Source organism: Lynx canadensis, chromosome F1, assembly GCF_007474595.2.
Source record: "Lynx canadensis isolate LIC74 chromosome F1, mLynCan4.pri.v2, whole genome shotgun sequence".
Taxonomy (NCBI): Eukaryota; Metazoa; Chordata; class Mammalia; order Carnivora; family Felidae; genus Lynx; species Lynx canadensis.
The window spans coordinates 53,509,445-53,532,470 of record NC_044319.2 but is presented as its reverse complement, the minus strand read 5'-3'; the positions used below and the strand labels follow the sequence as shown (position 1 = coordinate 53,532,470).

Here is a 23,026-nt window from a genome sequence, read left to right as displayed (position 1 = left end):
ATATTGTCTCCTATAAAATCCAAGATACTCTGTTAAAAATATATAATGAATAGAATTGTCTACAAGTTGACAGGATTCAAGAGAAACATCTATCTATCATCTATCTATCTATCTATCTATCTAGTTGTTGCTTTCTTACTCCCACCAAATCACTTGTGCCATTAATAGGAACTTGTGCTTCTAATTTAGATATAGAAGAGAGAAAAAGACTTTCGCTCCCATGGTAACAAGAAAAGCCTAAGCTAAATAAATCAATCATTTTCTGTGGGGCTATCAAACAGCAGGTAATACAGGAAACCCTGGATGAACTGAATTTTGGAAGAAATGAATGCTTCATAGTTGATCAGAGAACTGTGGAAGCTTCTACATCTGAGGGTGGGCACTTGGCCCCAGAAAAGTAAGTCTGAGTTATATGGGGAGAATTTTCAGGATCAAGGAGAAATCAGCTGTGCCTTGGCCAACAGTGTGTCCTGGCAAGATGAAATGAGATCAAGAACAGGTCCAAATGCCAAAACAAAGAACCCAGCCCCCAATTCCCACTATTGTCTAACTCATATTTTGCCCAGAAAGTCCCTGTTGAAGAGGGCCTAGAAATGGACTCTTATGAATTCTTGCAGTGATTGGATGCTGGAATTATGAAGGAATGTAATATAAAAATGAGGCCAAAATATCTATAATTTCAACCCAATCTTTTGCCAGCTTAAATACAGGTAAGATCAAAACAGTGACGGGGCGTCTGGTTGGCTCAGTCGGTTAAGTGGCCGACTTCAGCTCGGGTCGTGATCTCGTGGTCCATGAGTTCGAGCCCCCCGTCGGGCTCTGTGCTGATAGTTCGGAGCCTGGAGCCTGCTTCTGTTTCTGTGTCTCCCTCTCTCTGTCCCTCCCCCATTCGCACTCTGTCTCTCTCTGCCTTTCAGGGATGAATAAATGTTAAAAAAAAAAAATTAAAAAAAAAAAGTGGCATCACCAGTCATTGCTAGAGAGGCTAATCTCGGGCGAATTCAGTCTAATTAAAGCCCAATTTCAGTTCAACACAGGCAGCAGAGGTGTATCCTCAGGTGACCAAATTATTGAAATTGGAATGCAAAAAAATTATAGCTAATATTATAAATATTTAAAAGAATTTAAAGTAAAGCTACATATAATAGATGAAGAATATTTTCGAAGAGAAATGTTAGTTCTAAAAAGGAATAAAATAAAAGCTACATTTAAGAAGTAAAATTATGCAACAATCGTTATTGGATGAGCTTCACAGCAGATAGCGTAGAACAGAATATTAGTAAATTGGAACACAGATAATTATGAAATAAAAAATATGAAAAAAAGATTGAAAAAATAAACAGAGGATCAGTAACCTGTGGGACAATATCAAGAGTTCTAACATACATAGAGGGGAGGGTTTTAGGAAGAAAAAAAAGAAAAATGAGCAGAAAAAATGTTGGTGGAAATAATTATTGGTAAATCTTCAAATTTTATAAAACAGCAACCTACAGATCAGAGAAGCTTAGGGAGTTCCAAGCAGGGTAAATACAATGAGCCACATCTTAGGTATATTACAGTTAAATTACTGAAAACAAAAGATTTTTTAAAAAAGTAAACAGCTAGGGGCGCCTGGGTGGCGCAGTCGGTTAAGCGTCCGACTTCAGCCAGGTCACGATCTCGCGGTCCGGGAGTTCGAGCCCCGCGTCGGGCTCTGGGCTGATGGCTCAGAGCCTGGAGCCTGTTTCCGATTCTGTGTCTCCCTCTCTCTCTGCCCCTCCCCTGTTCATGCTCTGTCTCTCTCTGTCCCAAAAATAAATAAACGTTGAAGAAAAAAAAAAAAGTAAACAGCTAGAGGAAACAAGATGACACATAGATGTAATGAAAAGAATAATCATGGCTAACACATTTCAGAGGTAAGAGAATATCTTTGAAAACAGCAACAAAAAAAGCCAACTTGAATTCTTTATTCAGTGAAGATATTATTGAAATATGAAGTTGGGAGACATTTTAAGATAAACAGTAACTGAGTTAATACTTCATGAATAGTTCTGAACTGCAGCAAATGCTAAAATATCAGATACAAACTCAAATATGATGAAAGAATAAAGGGTGAGTAAAACTAAAATAAGTGAGTAAGTAGAAAATTTTTTTCTTAATTTTTAAATGATATTTGAGTGGCAAAAGCAAAAATATAAATATATGCTGCATTTCCCACATACATAAAAGTAAATTCATGACAAAAGTAGCAGCAAAGATTGGAAGATGGTATATAGAAGTACAGAGATCTTATATATGAGGTGATATAATATTAATTTGTGGTAGAATATTCTAAGTTAAGAGTGCATATGGTGGTCCCTTAGAGTAACCATTTTTAAAAGTTTAGCTAAAGAAATGAGGAAAGAAATAAAATGGCATGTTAAAATAACTCCACTAATCCAAAACAAGGTAGAGGAGTCACAATAAAAGAATAAACAAGAAATGCAAAAAAAAAAAAAAAAAAAAAAAAAAAGAAGAAGAAAGTAGACAAATAGTAAGATGGTAAACTTAAATTTAAGCTTATTGATAACTACATTGAATATAAATGTTCCAAACACACCAATCATAAGGCAAAGGTTATCAGAGTGACTAAAAGGTCAAGATTCAAATACATCGTGTTTAAAAGAGGTGCAGTTTAAGTATAAAATAACAAATGGGTTCAAAGTAAAAGGATGGAAAAATGAACCTAAAAGACTTTTTATAAGAAAATGGTAGTGGCAATATTTATATCAAACAAAGTATCTTCAAGACTAGTAGTTTTACCAGAAATAAAAATATTTCACAATAATAGTCAATCCTTCAAGAAGAAAATATCTTAAGTGTATTTGTATGTAATAAGAGTTTCAGAATATGTGAAGCAAAATATATGAAACAAAACAGAGGAAAAAATAGACAAATTCAGCACCCCATTTGAAGATTTGTAAATGATTTCTGAATCAGTGGAAGAAGAGCTTTTAAATTTGTAACAATATAGAAAAAATAACGTTACCAACAAACTTAAATGGCATTTATTGAACACTAGGTCCAAAACTGCAAAATACTCATCCTTTTCTTTTTTTTTTTAAATTTTTTTTCAATGTTTATTTATTTTTGGGACAGAGAAAGACAGAGCATGAACGGGGGAGGGACAGAGAGAGAGGGAGACACAGAATCGGAAACAGGCTCCAAGCTCTGAGCCATCAGCCCAGAGCCCGACGCGGGGCTCGAACTCCCGGACCGCGAGATCGTGACCTGGCTGAAGTCGGACGCTTAACCGACTGCGCCACCCAGGCGCCCCAAAATACTCACCCTTTTCAAATATACTTGGAAAGTATATACTGGGCCATAAAGAAGTTTCAATAAATTTCAGAGGATTGAACTCAGAGAGTATATTCTCTGACCACATGGAATTAGATTAGAAATCATTTTGAATGATATCTAGGACATTTCTAAATATTTAAAATTAACTCATTTCTAAATAACCCATGAGTCAAAAAAAATCACAAGGGAAATTTTAAAAATTGAAAATTTTAAAGTTAAAGAACAAAAGTACAGCATAGCAGCTTTTGGAATGCAGCTAAGGTAGTGTTCAGAGGGAAATGTATAGGTTAAGTGATTATCTCACAAGAAAAAGATTTAAGCGTTCCCGAGTTTCTTTTTAACACTAACAAGAGAATAAATTAAACCCAAATAATAAGAAATATGAAGATAGTTAAGATAATATCAGATATTAGTGAAGTAGAAACAGATAACAAAGCCCAAAGTTGGCTTGTAACATTATTGGGAGGTGAAGGCCAGAATGGTAAGGGATTCTGGATTATTTTTAAAATTCAATCAATATGGTTCACCACATTAATAGAGGAATTAGAACAAATAGCAAATCATCTCAACAGATGTAAAAAGCATCTGACAAAATTTAACACCTACTTGTAATGAAAACTTTTAGCAAACTTAGGAATTTTTCTCAATAGATAAATGACTGCTATAAAGACCCTACAGCTAATATGTATAATAGTGAAATTTTACATGCTTTGCTTTTAAGAATGGAATCAAGTCAGCATTCAAATTTTACTGATGGTCTCAGCCACTGCAGTGAAGCAATAAAATATAATAAAAGGCATAAATATTGGAAAGGAAAAGAAAAATCTCTTTATTTATAGTTGCCATGATTATATATGTATGTTTAATCTCTAAACAAGAACTAGAATAAGACAAATCCAGAGATGTTGCAGTATAGAAATTCAATATAAATAAAATGAATCAAATATACTAGTAATAAACTATTAAAACTGTGAAATGGCATTTAAAGGAAAATTCAAAACAATATACTTAAAAAATTAACAAACTAAATGGAAAATTCTACACTCAAAACTGTAAAACATAACTTAGGAAAATTAAAGGAAACCTAAGTGAGTCAATATTTGCCATAATTGTGATTGAAAAATAAAATATTGTTATAAAAACAAAATTTTGTTATAAAAGCCGTTCCCTTTGAAGTCAATCTGTAGATTTAATTTAATTCCATTCAAAATTACAGTATGCTTTTTTGAAAAAATTCTCAAGTTCATTCTACAAGTTAAAAAGGAAACCCAAATGTCTAAAATATTCCAAAACAATATTGAATAAAGCATAATAAATGCGGTAAAGTTAATGCTATCTTATTCCAAGATTTACAATAAAACCACAATGATCAAGACTTGGTAGTATTTGTGTAAGTACTAGCAAATAGATTAGAAGTAAACTCAAACTTTCAGTGTCCATGAAATTTGATGGAGTTAAGGCAATTCGATGGGGAAAGTACAGTCTTTTCAACAAATGATATTGTATAGTATAGAGTGGTGTGGAAACAAATGAAGCTTGACTCCTACCTTACATCATACGTGCAGATTAAATTAGATGGAATCATAGAGCTAAAAGTAAAAACTAAAATTACAAAAACTTAGAGATGAAAAATGAGAAAATATCTTGATGATGGATACAAACAGCATTATCAATTTAAAAAGGGCAAATTCAACTTTTTCAGAAGATTCTAAGAAAATAAAAAGGCAAGCCATAGAATGGGTCATAGTCTAAGTACATGCTTAACTTAGTAAGAAAATGCTACACTGGTTTTCAAAATGCTGTTTTCATCCTAAACTTACAACAGCAATACAAGAGAGTTCCAATTGCATCGTGCTTACTGGAATTTTGATTTTTTTTAATTTTAAAATTTAATTTTAGCCATTCTCTAGTGAGTGCACAATTTAGTATTTTTAATTTTAGCCATTCATTCTGGTGAGAGTTGATGTTGCATTTCCCTAGTGATTGATGAATTGAGCATCTTTCTTGTAATCCTTTGTTGTTTGCATAGCAGGGTTTTGTTTTCTGCTTTTTGTTTTGTGGGTTTTTTTTTTTTTTGTCAAGTGTCTGTATAAGTGTTTGTCCATGTTTCAAGGGATTGTTTGACTTTTTATTAATGAGTTGTAGATTATTCTTTGCATATTCTATGTATCCATGTGGGTTCTGAGATGTTGAAATTCTGATAGAATGTTTTTTTTCCATACCTACAAATGTTTTCTGTCATTCATGCTGGGAAGTAGTATTACAGTTTCCTTATCTCCCTCTGCTTGGATTTTGGAGAGAAGAATTTTCATTGAGTTAAAATGTTTTTGTTGTCACTCTTACAGTAGCTTTATATGGATGTTACTTGATAATTTCCAATCATTTTGAAGTGTCTTGCAATATCCTTATTCTTCAATAACAAGGGTATGCCAGTGGGATGGTGGTTTGTGGTCATTTGGTAGGTTTCTTGCTTCAGGAGAGACATATCCTGTTGTTTCAGTGAAAGACGGTTTCTTTGATTGTTGGTGCTTTCTGTGGGTGGTTTGTGTATTTTCTGATTTTATGAAACCTCTTTTGTGTCTGTTGAATTCTTAATTTCCTTTTGGTTCCTTCTTTGATTTTAAGAAATATGGCCCCTTCAGGTGACCCTGCTCTTCCCCAGAAACAGTACATTTGACAAACTGCCCTTTCTTTTCCTGGGCCCTATCTTGTGTCTCATTCTTTGGATTTCCTGGTAGCCAGTGTTGATCCAACAGTCTCAAATCCTATTCTCTGTGTTTTTTCACTCAGGGAGGGACTGACTTTCAGGGGATGATTTTATATGTTTTCTGTTCATTGTCTATCTTACTATTGATTCCAGTGTGAACTCTGGTGCTGGCTCCACCGGTTTAAAATGTTCTTTCCCCAACTCACATGTTCATGTTTTTAGTATTCTCCGTTTTCTAGTGACTCTGTAGGTTGGGGTATGGGTGGCTTTATATTTGCTCCCTTTCTTGATTAGAATTGTTTTTCAAGGAACTATGGAAAGATTTTTATTAGGCTGTCAGCATTGTCCAATGGGAAGTGAAATCATCAAGACTAAAATTTTATATGTCAAAAAAAATATCATGAATATGCGGGAAGAAAATATTGAAGACTACTTTTTGTTATTTTGTGGGTAGTGAAATATTTTCTAATTAAAGAATGAATTCCAGAAGAAATGAATACTTTAAAATTTTTAATCTTTTCATTTTAGCCCACGGGATTGTTAAAAAAAAAAAAGACAACCTAGAGGTAAAAGGTATACAACAAACTGGGAGGAAATATTTGAAATATTTATATAAATAAAATATCAACATCAAATATTCCACAAAATTTATTGAGGTCTTAGAAAAAAAGCAGGTACTCTTCTGGGCTTCCATTTTAGGGGATGAAAATATGAAGTAAATAAATGATAAAAGTAGAGGGCAGGCTGGCGTTGATGAGTGGCATTATGGCAACAGGTAAAGTGGAGGAGGGTTAGAATTGTTAGTAGACCAGTCATGATGACTTCTTAGTGAAGTTGGACTGGAAAAAAAAGACCCACAGAAGATGAGATGGAACACCATGCAGAGATGCCTGGGAAAGATATTCCCTGGGAAAGATATTCCCAGGCAGAGAAGAAGAACAATTATTGGGGTAGCAAGAGTGGAAAAAGGGTGAGGAAGCATAATAGGAATGAAAGATGTAGTGGAAACTGGATTATTTAGGATGTTATAGACTACTGTGATGACTTTGGCTTTTACTTAGTGTAAGACAGGAAGTCTTTGGCGAGTACCAAAAGGAGGAGGGACATGACCAGCATTGCCTTTTGATGGGATCACTCCAGCTATTATTTTGGAATAGACCATAGAGTGTGTGTGTGTGTGTGTGTGTGTGTGTGTGTGTGTGTGTGTGTGTTGGTTGGTTGGAAGAGGTCGTCATGGAGCAAGGATGGAAAAAGGAAGATCATTTAGGGGAAACAACCACAATAATCCAGGAGACAGAGAATGATGATTCATAACACAGAATGATTCAAAATGTGTACAGAACTCAAGTAAATTAAGTAGAAACAAATAAAATGAAGTCTTTGAAGTTGGGCAAAGGATATTGGTGTGTATAGCTCCTAAAAAAATGTATGGCTATTTTTTTATGGCTGACATATATATATTTATGAAAATATATATGAAAATCTGAAAAATCTCATCATCACTAATAACATAAAAAATGAAATTTAGCATATATACAGTAAAGTGCAAAAAACAACACTGAGTTCCCATTCTTTGCATCTCAGATTTTGAACCGTTTATTGTTGGCCAGAGTCTGGGGAAATGGTCATTCACACTATGGAAAAGTATCTGAATTAATTATTAGTTGTGAGAGGTGATAGATGGAGCAATATTTATACAATTTTTAATTTTTAAATATTTACTCTTATCAACTGGACATCATCTTAGAGTTTAAAAATGCAAGAAAAAAAGGGGCACCTGGGTGGCTCAGGCAGTTAAGAGTTCAGCTCTTGGTTTTGGCTCAGGTCATGATCTCACGGCTTCATGGGTTCAATCCCTTTGTGGGTTCATCGGGCTCTGCGCTGGAAGGCTTCACACTGCTTGGGATTCTCTCTCTCCCTCTCTCTCTCTTCTTCTTCCCCTTGCACTGTCTCTGTCTCTCTCAAAATAAATTTTAAAAAATGCAAAAAAAAGTTTGTCACAGTAATACCTTTGCTATAAAAAATGAGAAACTAACTAAATGCTATCTATGATAAAATTATAAAATAAACCATGGTAAATGTATTTAGTCATTGGAGAAATGACTATATATTGTTGTGAGGTGATGTGGAAAGATATCTGCTATCTGCTATATGTTAATAAGTGAAAAAAACTTACCAGAAGCATTACTCACAATAGCTAAGATATGGAAACAACCCAAGCGTCCATCAATGGATGAATGGATAAAGAAAATGCTATACACACACATACTCACACATACATACATGTATATATGTAATGGAATATTATTCAGCCACATAAAAAGAAATCCTACCATTTGTGACAACATGGATGAAGCTGAAGGATATTATGCTGAGTGAAATAAGCCACACAGAGAAAGACACATACTATAAGGTTTCACTTGTATGTGAATAAAAAGCAAAACAACAAACAAAGAAAGAAATCCCTCAAACTCATAAAAAGAGAGTAGGATGGTGGTTACCAGAAGTTAGGGAAATATTGGTCAAAGGGTGCAACGTTGGGTTTATTTAGGATGAAAAAGAGATCTAACATGTAGGTATGATGACTCTACTTAATAATACCGTATTGAACACTGGAAAGGCTCTAAGAGAGTAAATTTGAAATGTACTCATCACGCACACAAAAATGATAACTATGTGAAGGTATGATATGTTAATTAGCTTGACTATAGTAATCATTTTACTATGTATATTTATACCATATTATGTACACCTCCAATATATACAATATATATTAAAAAGTATTTTTGAAACATGTAGAATAGAATGTGTGATATACTCCAATTTCAGTAAAGAGAAAACAAATAAACAATGACATTTGTGTGTGTGCTAAACGCAAGAGTTTGTGTGTAAAAAATTCTGAGAAAAAATTTGCCAAATTGTTGGCAGTGGTTTCTCTGATGATGGCAGGTAGGACTACAGAGAACTTTCACTTTAAGCTTCTATAATTCTATAGTGTTCGAATTTTATGTAACTATCATTTATTAATTTTTGGCAAACTTCTGTATTGAAGTTTAACGTATATAAAGTGCAAAAATCATAAGTGTACAAGTTGATGGATTTCAAAAACTGACTAGCCCTGCATATCCAGCACCCAGATTATTAAATAAACCATCTTCAGGGCCCCCAGAAGCTCTGCATTATGCCCTGTTCTACGTCACAACCAGGACTACCGTTATCCTGATGTCTGACACCACTGATTTAATTTGCTTGGTTTTAAACTTGATATAGTTGAGATTACGCAGTGTGCATTCTACTCTACCTAGTATTTTTTCCAGAATGTCGTGTTTGTGAGATTTATGCATGCAGTTGAACGTAGCTTGGTTTGTTCACTTTCAGTGCTGTACTGTATCCCATCTCTTTATCCTTTCTGTAGTTGATGGGCATTTGTACACATTCCAGTTTGATGGTATAATGAAAAGTAATTCATTATACCACCACTATACAAGTATAAATGTACTTGTATATCTTTCTGAACCTATGAATTTTGGGGGATATATACCTTGGAGTGGAATAGCTAGATCACATGGTGTGCATATATTTAGAAGACATATGGATAATGTATAAATAGTGCCAGTTTTTCAAAGTGGTTGTATCAATTTATACTCCCACTAGTAGTTTGTGAGTGTTCCAGTTGCTCTACCTTTTGGATACACTTTGTATTTTCTTTTTTTTTAATTTAATTTTTTAATGTTTATTTATTTTTGTGTGTGTGAGAGGGAGAGAGAGGAGGAGAGAGAGAAAGCAAGGGCTAGCAGGGGAGGGGCAGAGAGAGATGAAGACAGAGAATCCAAAGCAGGCTCTGTGCTACCAGTGCAAAGCCTGATGTGGGGCTCAAACTCACGAACTGTGAGATCATGACCTGAATCAAAGTCAAGCTTAACCGACTGAGCCACCGAGGTGCCCCTGTATTTTCTATTTCATTTCAGCCATATTGGTGGATGTTTAGCGGTACTGCATTTTGTTTTGCATTTCTCTGATGACTAGTGATCCTGAGCATCTTTTCTTTGTTGATTGGTCCCTTGGCTATCATCTTTCTTGAAAATCTATTTGCCCCCAATTTTCTAATGGGCTGGTTGTCTTTTTCTTGTGCATTTGTAGGATGTATTCTAGATATGTATCTGTTATCACAAGAATGTAGTGCAAATATCTTCTCCTACTACGTTAGTTGCCTTTTCACTTTCCCATTCATGCCTTTTGTTAGACAAGAGTTTTTATTTCTAACACAGGATAATTTATCACCGTTCCCTTTCTATTATAGTTTTGCCTTATTATTTAAGAACTCTTTGCCTATTCCATGGCCCTGTAACTGTATTGCTTTTATGATTAAATATTTAAAGTTATAAAACATATTTGCATAAAAGTTAATCATTTCTATCTAGATCTTGGATTTTTAGATTTTTTAAAATGTTACACCATTTTATTTTATAAAACATGTATTTTATACATCTGTGTATCCAAAGAGCCTAGGAGAGTAGCTGCACAAAGTATGCCTTCCTTAAATGTTTCTGGAGTGAACGAATAAATATTGAGATAGAAGAATGCTGTATTATTTATCCAGATACTTGAAACAAAAAATATTGAACTTTAGAATATGTCCTCTCTTTTTTAAAATCAAAATCTAGATTTTAGGCAAGGGTGAAATGTATGTTTCTTACCCTTCTATTCATTTGAGTCAGCATTGCTCCTTAACACAAAGCTTTAAAGTAAAAATTCCTTTGGTACCACTTGGCTCTGGCCCAATGTCTTCTTATTCTTGGGACAGGATGAAAGCCCATGCATGAGGCATAGGGGGAGAAGGGTCAAGTTCAATTACATATCTATATTTCAAACTTCTGCTCTTGGGGCACCTGGGTCGCTTAGTTGGTTAAGCGTCCGACTTCGGTTCAGATCATGATCTCACTGCTCATGAGTTCGAGCCCCGTGTTGAGCTCTTTCTGACAGCTCAGAGCCTGGAGTCTGCTTTGAATTCTGTGGCTCCCTCTCTATCTCCCTCTCCTGCTCTTGCTTTGTCTGTCTCTCTGTCTTGAGAATGAATAAACGTTAAAAAAATTACAACAACACAAAACAAAAAACTTCTGCTCTCTCAGGGTGCCACATGTCTGTTTCCATTCCTTTGCCCAACAAAAGGCACATGGCTGAGCCTAAAATCAATGGATGGGGTCATACAAATATATAATCTTCTTACAGGAAAAGGAAGGGTGATGATTTTGAACAATTAGGCATTTTACTATTCTGTCTCATGGCAAACTCGATAACATTTTCTTTGAAATATTTTATAAATTATTATATTGTTATATTTACATGCAAATACATTTATATGTGAATTTAGTTTATTTAAAATTGATTACAGGATTTAAGACTTTGGGCTCAGAGGATAGGATTTATCTATGTCTATGGCAATATTATCAAGAACATGAAGTTTCAGTGGATGGGTGCATTGATCATTTCTTCCTAGAATACATGCAAAAAATTCATTATCTTTCTAATGTAAGGGAAAAAATGACAACACTGAATTATTTGAAAACCTAGGGGAAAGTGGATCATACAACCTCAAATCAAATTACCTTTATTACACTAAATCCTCTCTTCTCACAGGAAATTTTCTTTCATTGGTGTAAAGTATTATATTTTAGTTGGGCTAAAAGTGCATTTCTTTGTTACACAAGTGTCAGATCTATAAATCAAATGCTGTATCTGAAAAACACATGCACTTTTATATCCCACAAAGAGCGTGTAATATTAGTTGACTTATTCCCAGGTATAACTTGGCTAAATATTCCTGTAATTCTTACCCTGATTCCATTCCATTCAATAAATTTCCTATCAGTTAGGAACAAGTAATTGTATTTCCAAATCGATTAATTTCTTCCCTCATTCAAATCCTAACTGTTGCTCTCCTGTCTATTGCCACATAGATGCCACCAGTACAGTAATAGAGAATTTTGTCATCTTCATGTCCTGAATTGTAGCTATTTTTATGAAATCACCTTCATCTGTTTAATTTTTTATTTATTTTTTAAGTTCATTTATTTATTTTGAGAGAAAGAGAGAGAGAGAGAGAAGGGCAGAGAGAGAGAGAGGGAGAGAGAGAGAGAGATAGGCAAAGAGAGAGAGAGAGAGGGAGAGAGAGAATCCCAAGCAGGCTCCGTGATGTCAGTGCAGAGCCCCACACAGGTCTCAATCTCATGAACCATAAGGTCATGACCTGACCAGAGATCGAGTCTGATGCTTAACCTACCGAGCCCCCCAAATGCTGCCAGGTGTTTAATTTTAAAGTAATAGTTTTAATTATAGTATTTGATATCACATATAAAATTTGAAAAACAATAACAAGAAGGTAAGATGTCTGTTGGAGAGAACTACTCTAGACCCTAAGGAGAGAAGCTTAAGAGGAGAAGAGTTGGTAGAGATAGAACTGTTCTCTAGTCACACTGTCGACCACACTTTGGCCAAGTCTGTGCTTTTGCTGGCAGGTGTCTCCTCCTTTAACTTGATTGGTGTACCCAAGTAATTTATTTCTTTGCCTCCCATTTCCTTCTTTATCAGATTTTTGTGATGAGTGTTGTATATACATTACTTATTCATCCATTCTCTCAATTCTTATCACCCAGTAGTTTGGACTCTGGACCATTGCGTTCTACTGAAAATGATTATGTCTAATGATTAGTAAGTATCAGCTTTGTAATCTTTTCTTCAGGTGTAATTTTTCTGGGCTTACAGGAAGTGTCACATGGTTAACGAAGTTTGCCTTCTTAACGTTCTCTTATCTAGGCTTCTGTTTTACAGTATTATCATCATTGTTCTGACTTGTTATTGTTTCTTTTCTTTTTGTTTCATTTCTTTGATTTGTTTTTTCTTTTCTTTTCTAAATGTGGGGCATTTCCCCTAAAGGTGGTTCTTCTTTCTCTACATTCTGCCTCCAGGAGACATGGATTCTTGACAGGTGTTTGCCAATTTAGTTTTCTAGACTCATCTTCTTTTCTAAGATTTAGTTTCTTGTTTCTAAATGATGGATAGGTTTTAACATAACTAATATAAATGCATTGTACCCCAAACTGAACTTATGTCCTCAACCCCATATTTTCTTCTTTACCTGACCTTTCTATTTGTGTTAATAATGATGCTTTTTCCCTCCAGTGATTGATGAAAAGGATTCACCATGTAGTCCCACATCATCACCTCATATCAACATGTCTTAATGAGTTTCTTCTAAAATATACAGAGTTTTCCTTTCAACCCATTTAGTTACTTGTCAGTTCTTAATTAAAAATTTTATCATCTTATTCCCCCAAAGCATAGTGATATCCTAACTGGTTCTTCTGTGGCTAAATTATCTGTATCTTTCATATATCCCCCCATTAGTTTGGTTGCCTTAATCCTGACTTTGAGCACCCTATTCCCTTTCTGCACCCAACGTTTAATACCTTCCTTTAGTCTATAGGGTAAATTCCAATCTGGAATTTAGCTAAGTAAATTTAGTACGGGAGATGAACTAGTAGCAAGGATTCAAATGAATTTGAACACTGAAGAGTGATTTGTTGGGACCAACAATCTTATTTTGTGGAGTCAGACACTGGGAGAGACCAGGTATAAGTCTAACAAGGACATAATAATGTCCTAGAAGCTAGGAGGAAGAGAATCAGAATATGAGGCAATGTAATATCAAAATGGGTAGGACAAATATGTTTCAAAGGGCCAAAGCACAAAAAAACCTGGAAGCTGAAGATGCAGAAGCTAAGAAGCCTGGGAAAAATTTGAGTTGCTTCTTGGGAAAGTCTGAAGCCCATATTCCAGGATTGCCTTTGCAGTTAAAGTGTTAAAAAAACTTCACTCTAAAGATACTTATCACACAACCTGCCTTTTCATCTTTGTCTTCTACTCAAGCTTCTCAAGCTAGATAGTCTATGGCAGATAGGCTAAGATGTGGTCTTGCCCGTCTTTCCAGACTCATCTGAACTCCCTCACATCCAACATTCTTTAATACTTTCCATACCTCTAGCCCTTTGAGGTTTCCCCTAAAGTCCTTTCTACTTTCTGAAAACAATTTCAAGAATCATATTTTCTGTAAAACCTGCCTCAATCCTTTTGAATCAAATTATGTCTTATAAATATGTCTATATCACTTATCACACCTCATTACTGGATTTTGTTTTGTCTGTTTTCTTAGCTAGAAGTTAATGTCAGGCACTGGCTTGTTAGTTTTTTTTTTTTTCTTTTTTACTGTGTAGCAGAGTACTCAGTTAATGTGAATGTTCCATTGATGCATAGTTAAAAAATGATAATACAATACTCACGAAATGACTTCTGCTTCCCTGTCTCCACAATTATGCTAAAACTTCCCCCTTCCCTCTGATGCACCCCGTCTCATTTCTCCTCCTCCAGACTCTCAAAATATTTAATAAGTGCACCTAGCCATCATGGGATGAATGGGGTGGAAAGATGAGTCCGACAGGGCTCCTGCAGCAGGTGCGGTCTGTTGATCCCCAATTAAAACCCCATTTATGGGGGCGCCTGGGTGGCTCAATCGGTTAAGCGTCCGACTTCAGCTCAGGTCACGATCTCGCGGTCCGTGAGTTCGAGCCCCGCGTCGGGCTCTGGGCTGATGGCTCAGAGCCTGGAGCCTGTTTCCGATTCTGTGTCTCCCTCTCTCTCTGCCCCTCCCCCGTTCATGCTCTGTCTCTCTCTGTCTCAAAAATAAATAAAACGTTAAAAAAAAATTAAAAAAAAAAAAAAAACCCATCTATGTAAGAAACTTGGTTACCAGCCCAGCCTGAAGGGGGCTTTCTCTCCTTCAAACTTCCATAGTTATGGTTGACTGTATTACTACTCAAATCATTTTCACTAATTATTTAATATTGTGATCTCAAGCTGGTATTTGATTCTTACATAAGTTCTTGACCTCTTATTTTATTCTCCTTGTACGACTTGCCTGTTAAGACACATACATTTTTTGTTTTAATTTCCAACTAAACTGGAAACTCTTTGAGAACAAAGACTGCACCTCTTAAACTTCTTTGCCACTTTCAAAACATGAAGTGAAGTGTGTGACACACAGGAAGAGTGCTGTAAGTGAGTGGGATTCCAGATTGAATGGAGTTGGGACCATGTAGGGTAGTGGGAAGACAGTTTATGAGACCATCACAAGCTTCCCCTGCTTCCAGAGCTGGGGAAATTCCTGTGAGACAATAGCACTGTGTGTCAAGGGCAGTGCTCGTAGGTTATCTGAAGGGTGAAGGAGACCCTGAACTTTTAAAGGCTGTAGACCGGTTGGTTACAGGATCCTGTTTCAGAAAATTAGCTCTCTGGGCTGCTTCATAGCAGGTCTTTCCAGTTCTTAGCTTCTATTACTAGATTGATTCTTTAAACATCATAAGCATTTTAAATGAGGTGCCCTGTGGTCCTTTCATTCATGTCAAAAACCCATTTATTTTTATGGCTCTGATAATATTTTCACATTGATACTCTGAGTATCCAGTTTTGGGTTGACAACATGTCTTTATATGTTGATGAGTTTTGCATAAATTTAAAGTACATTATATATTGATTAGTGGGAGTGCAGGCTTGAGTCTCCAAGAACAGGTTGGCATTCATAATAGGTTGTATTTAAAACCAAATGGCTAGGACCAGTCCATTGCTGTGTATAATTCCCTGACTGTACTCACTGCATCATAAATAATAATGAAAGTAAATGTACGTTTATCAGAAAGAATCAACAAAACCCCAGCACTGATTTGCTGATTGCACTTGTCTCCAGGCATTAAGGCCAGTTTTCGAACAAGGGTGCCTGAAGGTTTGATTGTCTTTGCTGCATCACCTGGCAATCAGGAAGAGTATTTTGCACTTCAGTTGAAGAATGGACGTCCTTATTTTCTTTTCGATCCTCAGGTAAATGAGTAATCATAAGACTTGATATTTCTGAGAGCATCCTAGGTGCCAGGTACTGAGGTAAGCGCTTATATTTTCACACTGAATCCTCACCAAAAGCTTGGAGGTAAGTACTATTATTATCCCCACTTTACCAATGGAGAAAATGAAACCTACCATGGTGGTGATGACTTTCCCACAGCTGAAATAGCAGAGCTGACTTTCAAACCACATAGTCTGACTGAGAGTCTACATGCTTAACAACCATATGCTATCTTATCATAAAGGGAAAAGTTTTATGTAAATTTGAAAAGACTGATTATTTTCCTTGTAAGCAAAATTATATCACCCTTTATTCTTCCACTTTCTCTCTTCCTCCTCTCTCCCTCTTTCTCTCTGTCTCCCCCGACTCTTTCTTCCTTCCTTCTTTCCTTCCTTCCTCTCTCCATGCCTCCTTTGTTTGCCAACAAATATTTAAGGGCCTATCAGGTAGTATAATGCTGGGTGTTGCAGACTGCAATAGTTTTAAAGTTAAATGTGACCATGCCCTTATGAAACAGTCTGAGGAGGATACACTGAAAAAACTAATTTAAAGTATTCATGTATATTAAGAAAGAGAAGTAAAAAATGCTAAGCATTATGGGAACATAAAATAAAAGGTCTTTCTTTGCTGAGTTGTCAATCTTCTCTGAAAATGTGGTATTTAACTGAGATGCAAAACAATGAGGAAAAGTCGGTCAGAACAAGAGCATATGTCTGTTCAGGAAGATGTGTGTTTGAGGTGGGACAGGACATAGGAGATACTAATGAAAGATCGAGGAAGGCACTGGGAATATAATTTCCAGGCAGAGCAAATAGCAAATCTTAAGTGCCCGAGGTACATAAGAACATGACATTGTATACATTGAGATGAATCCAAGATGGCTGAGGGATGAAACAAAGAGAAAAGTATGAGGTTGAAAAGCTGGGTGGAAACCAAGTCATGTAGGGCCTTGTAAGCAAATGTGAAGATATAAACTTTTCCTAAGGGCAATGGGAAAGCATTGAATAGTTGTCTTCCCTTTAGTTAAACAAATATTGGTAGGAATTTGACATTAGGCGCTGTATTGGGCCTGTGAGTAATTGAGAAATGAGTACAACTTTGTAAAAGATGTTTTACTTTCCGTTTCCTCAGGTTTTCAACTTAAAACTGCTGATCTAAGTCATAAATTATGCTTGCCAAATAAATGTTTTACATTACACTGTAAAGCTGGCATGACTTTTCCTCCCTGATCTAAGGCATGGACCAAGAGCTCCGGGGGAGGATCACCTCTTAATACACCCTGAACACCCACACACCTTGGAGAGGAAAGGCAGGGCCTGCTGGACTAGATGTATTTGAGCATCATGCCAGGCTCCTTGCAGGGGCCTCAAGAGGCAGGGTGGGCCCTTGGTGTTTCAGGATGTTGGAAGAGCCATGAGTTGGCAGCTGGAAAAACCAAGGAAGAAAGTTTTCTGCCTGGTGTTTCAATGGGGATCTGATAACTACAGGACCAGTACTTGATAGGTCCTCAGGCGCAAGGACTTCTATGTGTCCTGTAGAATTGCAGTTTCCTAAGGGGTGTCCATAGGTGGGCAGTGAGTGAGCAAAGAAGAAATAGCATCACACATAAGCAGATCCAGCAGCCAGAGAGAACGGGAGAAGAAGCAGCTGTCTCAGAAGGCCAGGCAGATGGCAATTGGGAACGAAAATACAACAACCAGCATGCTGAAGTTGATTCAATTACAGAACTGAAAATATTATTTATCATTTGAGAACTTTAAGTAGATTAATTAGAAAGAAGATACTTCTGAGCCTCAGATTAGCAGGTCAAAATATGTAACAAGATTTAAAAAGATGGAGACTACTAAGAAGAAATTCAAAAGGAGAACAAAAAACACCTGTACGATAAAAAGGATACAAAGGATGAGAGAAAATAATGGAATATAAAGTAGGAGAGGATATCCTTTTAATAAATAATGGATTATAAATTTATTGAAAGGACTGATGAAGTTTTAATCAAGATTAAGCAAAACTATTGCTTCTCTAGGATCTCTATGTGCCAGGCATTACTGTAAGTGTTCACACAATGTGTACACACACACACGCACACACGCACATGCACACACACATTTAAATACCACAACTCTGATGTGGATACTCATAATCCCACTTTACAAGTAAAAATACAATCTGAGCCACAGTTAAATTAATTTCCTTGGCATCATCCAACTAATCAGTGATGAAGCCAGGACTGAAACCCTGGCAATCCACCTCCAAAGACCACGATTTTTAACTCCAGTATTATACTGCTTTTTAACATGAAAGAATAATGCTTGTTAAATACCCGGAGACTCAGATAAAATACCATCCATGTGCCATATTGGAAGGAAATATATCAAACCTTTTGGCTTCTAACCAAAAGGAAAGAAAAAAAGTCTGAACTATAAAGAGGAAAAGCAGTGGTGAATATTAAACCTCACAATACTAAGTTCACCTTAAATATTTAATGACAGTGTGACTAGAAATGTGTTTTACACTGCCAAAGAATCTTTGAAATAGAGGAGACACGTGGCAAAGGCAAAGCGGACAAACAAGTACACCTCTAATAGTTGTTTGGTGCTAAAATTACTGAAAGTTGAAGGAGAGGGAAAGATGAGTGATTTAAAAGTTTCTAAAGGTATCAACCTAGTGGAGAAGGCAGTAGGGGAATACATCGCGTTGGTGTCTTATTTTCATAAAATGGATAGGCAAAAATGTTTGATTTTAAATGCTGTGAAAAAGACATTAATTATTGATAAAATGAAGATGTTCCCAGAACATCCAAATTAACAAGGTGAAAAGAGAGACTAAATGCTAGATGGTAAAAATCAACAAAAATCATGAAAAGAAAGGAAAACAGTACGGTAAAATAGAAGAATGTCAATGAGAAAGAAAAATCTGGCTCTGTGTTTCTTTCCTCAACCTATTAATATCCGGGAATATTTGAGAAGATGCCAGATAGAGAAAAACCTTAATTGTATAACCGCTTAGTCATAGAGCTTTTAAAGTATACAAAGTGGGTTCACATTAATTATCTGACTTCATTCTTGAAGTGGCCACTTGAGGTAGGTATTGTTTTCATCCCAGCTTTAGATGAAGTGGTTTAACTAGGGTCACACAATAATTTAGTGATGACGCTGGCACTGGATTTACTTTATTTCATTCAATGCCATTTGGTTACACAACTTTTGTACTCCCGGCACTGTGTTACGCAGTTATGCACTGGAGCACAGTGGGGAGAAATGAATGCAATGCCATTCACTACTTCCAGTTGCTCATCTGGGCCTCTTCTCCCACAGTTGGAGAACAGAGTCTCTGCCCAAGTTGGAGAGGGCAGGGAAGGAACAGTACTCGGAGAGATGTCCTATGGTGGCTTCATGCTGCCTTGCACTTAGAGTTGGCCATGTCCTTCACGAATGTCCATCCCTGTGTCTGTGTAATTCTAGATGACCATGCACATCCCAGAGCTACATTCGCAACCAGATACTGGCCTAGGTTGTTCATCGCCGGTATCCAGTGCCATACGCATACATGCGGGCACACACACTTATACACACACGCACTCCAAACATGTGGGGCAAAGTCTTTGCAGAATTAATCCAAAAATGATTTCACCAGACCTGAAGCATGACTGCCACCTCTTTGGACAGTGTTGTTTCCCTTTGGGAAGAATGTGGTACCTTAACATGCTGCAGAACACGAGGGTAAACGAGTTAACTCCACTCAGCCACAGTATTGTCATTATGATCCTGAGAATGGCTGCCAGAAAACTCTGTCTCATCGTTGTCATTGCCTTTTCAGCGATCAGATAGTCCAGTGTAAGAGACAATAGCAGACTTCAGGGAAGCATTCATAGGACATTGCCAATAATTTCTGTCCCTTTCCCTTCTCCCTCAGATAATTACTTAGAGCACTCATTGCTGTCATTACCTTTCCAGCTGCTCTGTCCCTACTCTCTATACTCAAATCCTAACCTGTGTAAAAAGTTGGTAGGTGCCAGCCAAGTATTAATCAAATTGGCATGGCCAAATTTGGAGGCAAGTGATTTTTTTATCTGAAATAATAGTATCTCTCCATAAGGCAAAAGTTGCCTGCATTTTCAGGAAAGTGACAATGAATTTATTAAAAAGAAAATAAGGTATTAGTTGAGCAGGATTACCTTAGGATGTACTCGAGAAAGTGTAATCAGATATATTATACTAAGTGGTCTTGGGACCTGATGTCATCTATGTATGAAACAGTGAGCTCCAGCTAGCAGAGGCTGTATCCTTCCTCACTACTGAGAAATTTATACTCTAATGCAGGTTAAGTAGACATATCTGCTAACTTTTTAATGAAGGCTCTACATATTTTCAGACCAAGAATTGTTGAACCAGAGGAATGGAGAAAATCTTGAATGTTCTTCCATTGTTTGTTCTGTTTTTAGGACAGAATATGGAATACAGCTGTCTGTAGAAAGTTAGAGGTATCCCAGATTTAAAGAAGTTAGGAGTTTTATACGCTTCCCATTGATGTTGAAATTATTTATATTTTGCTAGTTCTCTGTCCTTCGTCTTTATATGAGATAAGATTATCTAATGAACACCTTATTGTACTCATCAGACAAGTAGTTACTTGCTTAATGTATCTTTGGTGTCAGACTGTACAGACCGGTGAGGGCAAAGTCTTTCTGCTTTGTCCTGAAACATATCCCTGCGGCTAAGTCCTTAGAATGCTCAATAAATAAATATCTGTTGACAGTTTGACTGACTGACTGAATAACTATGGGAAAGTATACTTATAATTGAAGAAAATTACCCATTTTCTAGGATACAATTTCCAGCTCTTTGATGATTATTTAACAATTTAGTTCTTATTTGTCTTAATTTCTCAGTTTGTTAGAAACTTTGACTTTAAGTGATGATTATTTTTAAGTTACTTTCCTGAATCCATTCAAAAGAGTCCATCAATTAAATTTGAATTGTGAAAAGAGCCTTTTATAGTAACTTAAAGTCACTGCTGTCTAGCACATCGTTTCAAAACAACTTGAAGTTATTGTGTGTGTTTTTAGAAATATGTTAATAAACTTAAGTCATGAATTCCTTATATAACAGTGTAATCCTACGGAGAGGCTATAGGTGTAAAAACTTATTTGCTTTTCTTTCAATGATCAAATGCATTCTGTGAATAAATATTTGGGGTAGGAGGAAAGATTCTTCATAATATTTAAAATTGGACATGTGTTCGCGTATTTTGAACCGAACACCTGGAATTATTGTGAAGATTCACAGTAAAGTTCCTCCGATTCTTAATTGCTGTATTTTTTGGCTAAGTCTCTAGCAGCTATTATCTCCCATTCTTTATTTTATTAGTTTCTATTTGTATATACCTGATTAAATGATATTTTATTGGCCAATAATGACTTGTGGGAATCATTTAAATGTTTTATGTTCAGTGATGTTAAGAAGAAATTCACACAACATTCTGATTTCACTTAGAAGAAAGCTGCAAACAAGTGTGAATGGCATGTATTTAACATGTCTGATGTTTTCCAAATGGAAAGAATAAACTGCATGCTATGACACTAGGATCGATCGCAGAATTATTCTCTTAACATTGGTCGGGGAGTATAATTTTCAAATGATCACCAAAGAATAATATGCTAAGTTCTTCCAAGTATAAAGCAAATTTGGCATCCCGAAGCTCTATGTTATGTACTCGAATTTGTCTCCAGTGAATGTAATTTCTGATGTAGAGAACTGTTAATGCTTCAAATTGTTGCCAAACATAACATGAAGAACCACTTACTCAGACACCTGATCTTTAGAATGCAGCATCGTTTGTAACAATTTTAACGCTAACTAAGTACACTTTGATGAGACAGCATTTAATAAAATGCTCATTAATTTCATCATTAGCAAGGGTATGCTAAGAAGTAAGCCAGTTTCTTATGTCACGCCCAATTAGCATCCCATGCTAGTAATCCCATTAGTATTGTTGAATTCACTAATGGAAAAACTAATGGGCATGCTACCAGGGCACATTAATTGGGCACGACACCAGTTCTGGTTTTAATTATTAAACTACGATAATGAAATGTGTGTTTGTAAAATATTAAAATGTTGAAATAGGGTTGAAGAAAATAAAAGAGTATGTAGAGGAAAGAGATATAAAGAAAGCCAACCTACAAAAATTCAAGGACTAGAAAATAGATATGCCAAATGGTCATCTTTCTAGCTGATCGAGTTGTCTATAAAAGTTGGGACACTGTCCACATGAGAAACAACCCACTCATACTCATGGGAAATTAAAAGCTGTTTTTTTGTGATATGAATTTCTGTATGTCATACATGTTGTCATGCGCTGTATGAGGCCTGACAGGAGCCAATTAAATATGTAGAATGGACATGTTACATTGCCAAAGCTATTTTAGGGAAATACATACAGAAATGTTTTACTTAAGATGGTATGACTCACATTGCACTTTTTGTGATATAAATCTTCAATTACATCAGATAATTATTACTTTTCTCTTTTGGAAAAACAGTATTCCAAAATTACAGGAGTTTGGCCAAGCACTCCATCCAACTAATTAAAAAAATATTTTGTAATATTTTACCCAGTCTTATTTTGGTTTAAACATTTTTTATTGGATTTGAAGTTAATTATTGCTAAGAAAATTACCTTCATTAAGAAAGAAATTTATTTTCATTTAGAAGGTTTGGAGTAATTTTCTGGTTTTTTTTTCTTTGATAGTAGTGGTAGTAACTGATGATGGTGACAGAGTTGAAATATCTTCTACCTAGGCTTATTTGCTCATGAACGCTAAAAAAAGTAACACTGTACTAAACATGATATGCCAAAAAGTGTCCACTTGGCTAGGAAGTACTCAGATGGAAGGTTTCTCTTCTACTTCTTTCTGTTTCCTTACCCTTACCTCCTTTCTGCTAATCTCTGTTCTTGATATCTGCCATTTCGTACTCTTAACTTTTTTTTAATGTTTATTATTTTTGAGACAGAGAGTGAGAGAGAGCAAGCAGGGAAGGGGCAGGGAG

At 35.9% G+C, this 23,026-nt stretch overlaps 1 protein-coding gene across 1 annotated transcript in view; it reads left to right on the top strand.

The window, feature by feature from the left end:
* USH2A (usherin) overlaps nucleotides 1-23,026 on the top strand; it is a 739,358-nt gene that overhangs the window by 274,387 nt on the left and 441,945 nt on the right. The window contains exon 21 of the mRNA XM_030302386.1: nucleotides 15,822-15,952. Within this exon, the coding sequence (XP_030158246.1) occupies nucleotides 15,822-15,952 (131 nt within the window). The remainder of the gene's footprint in view (nucleotides 1-15,821; nucleotides 15,953-23,026) is intronic.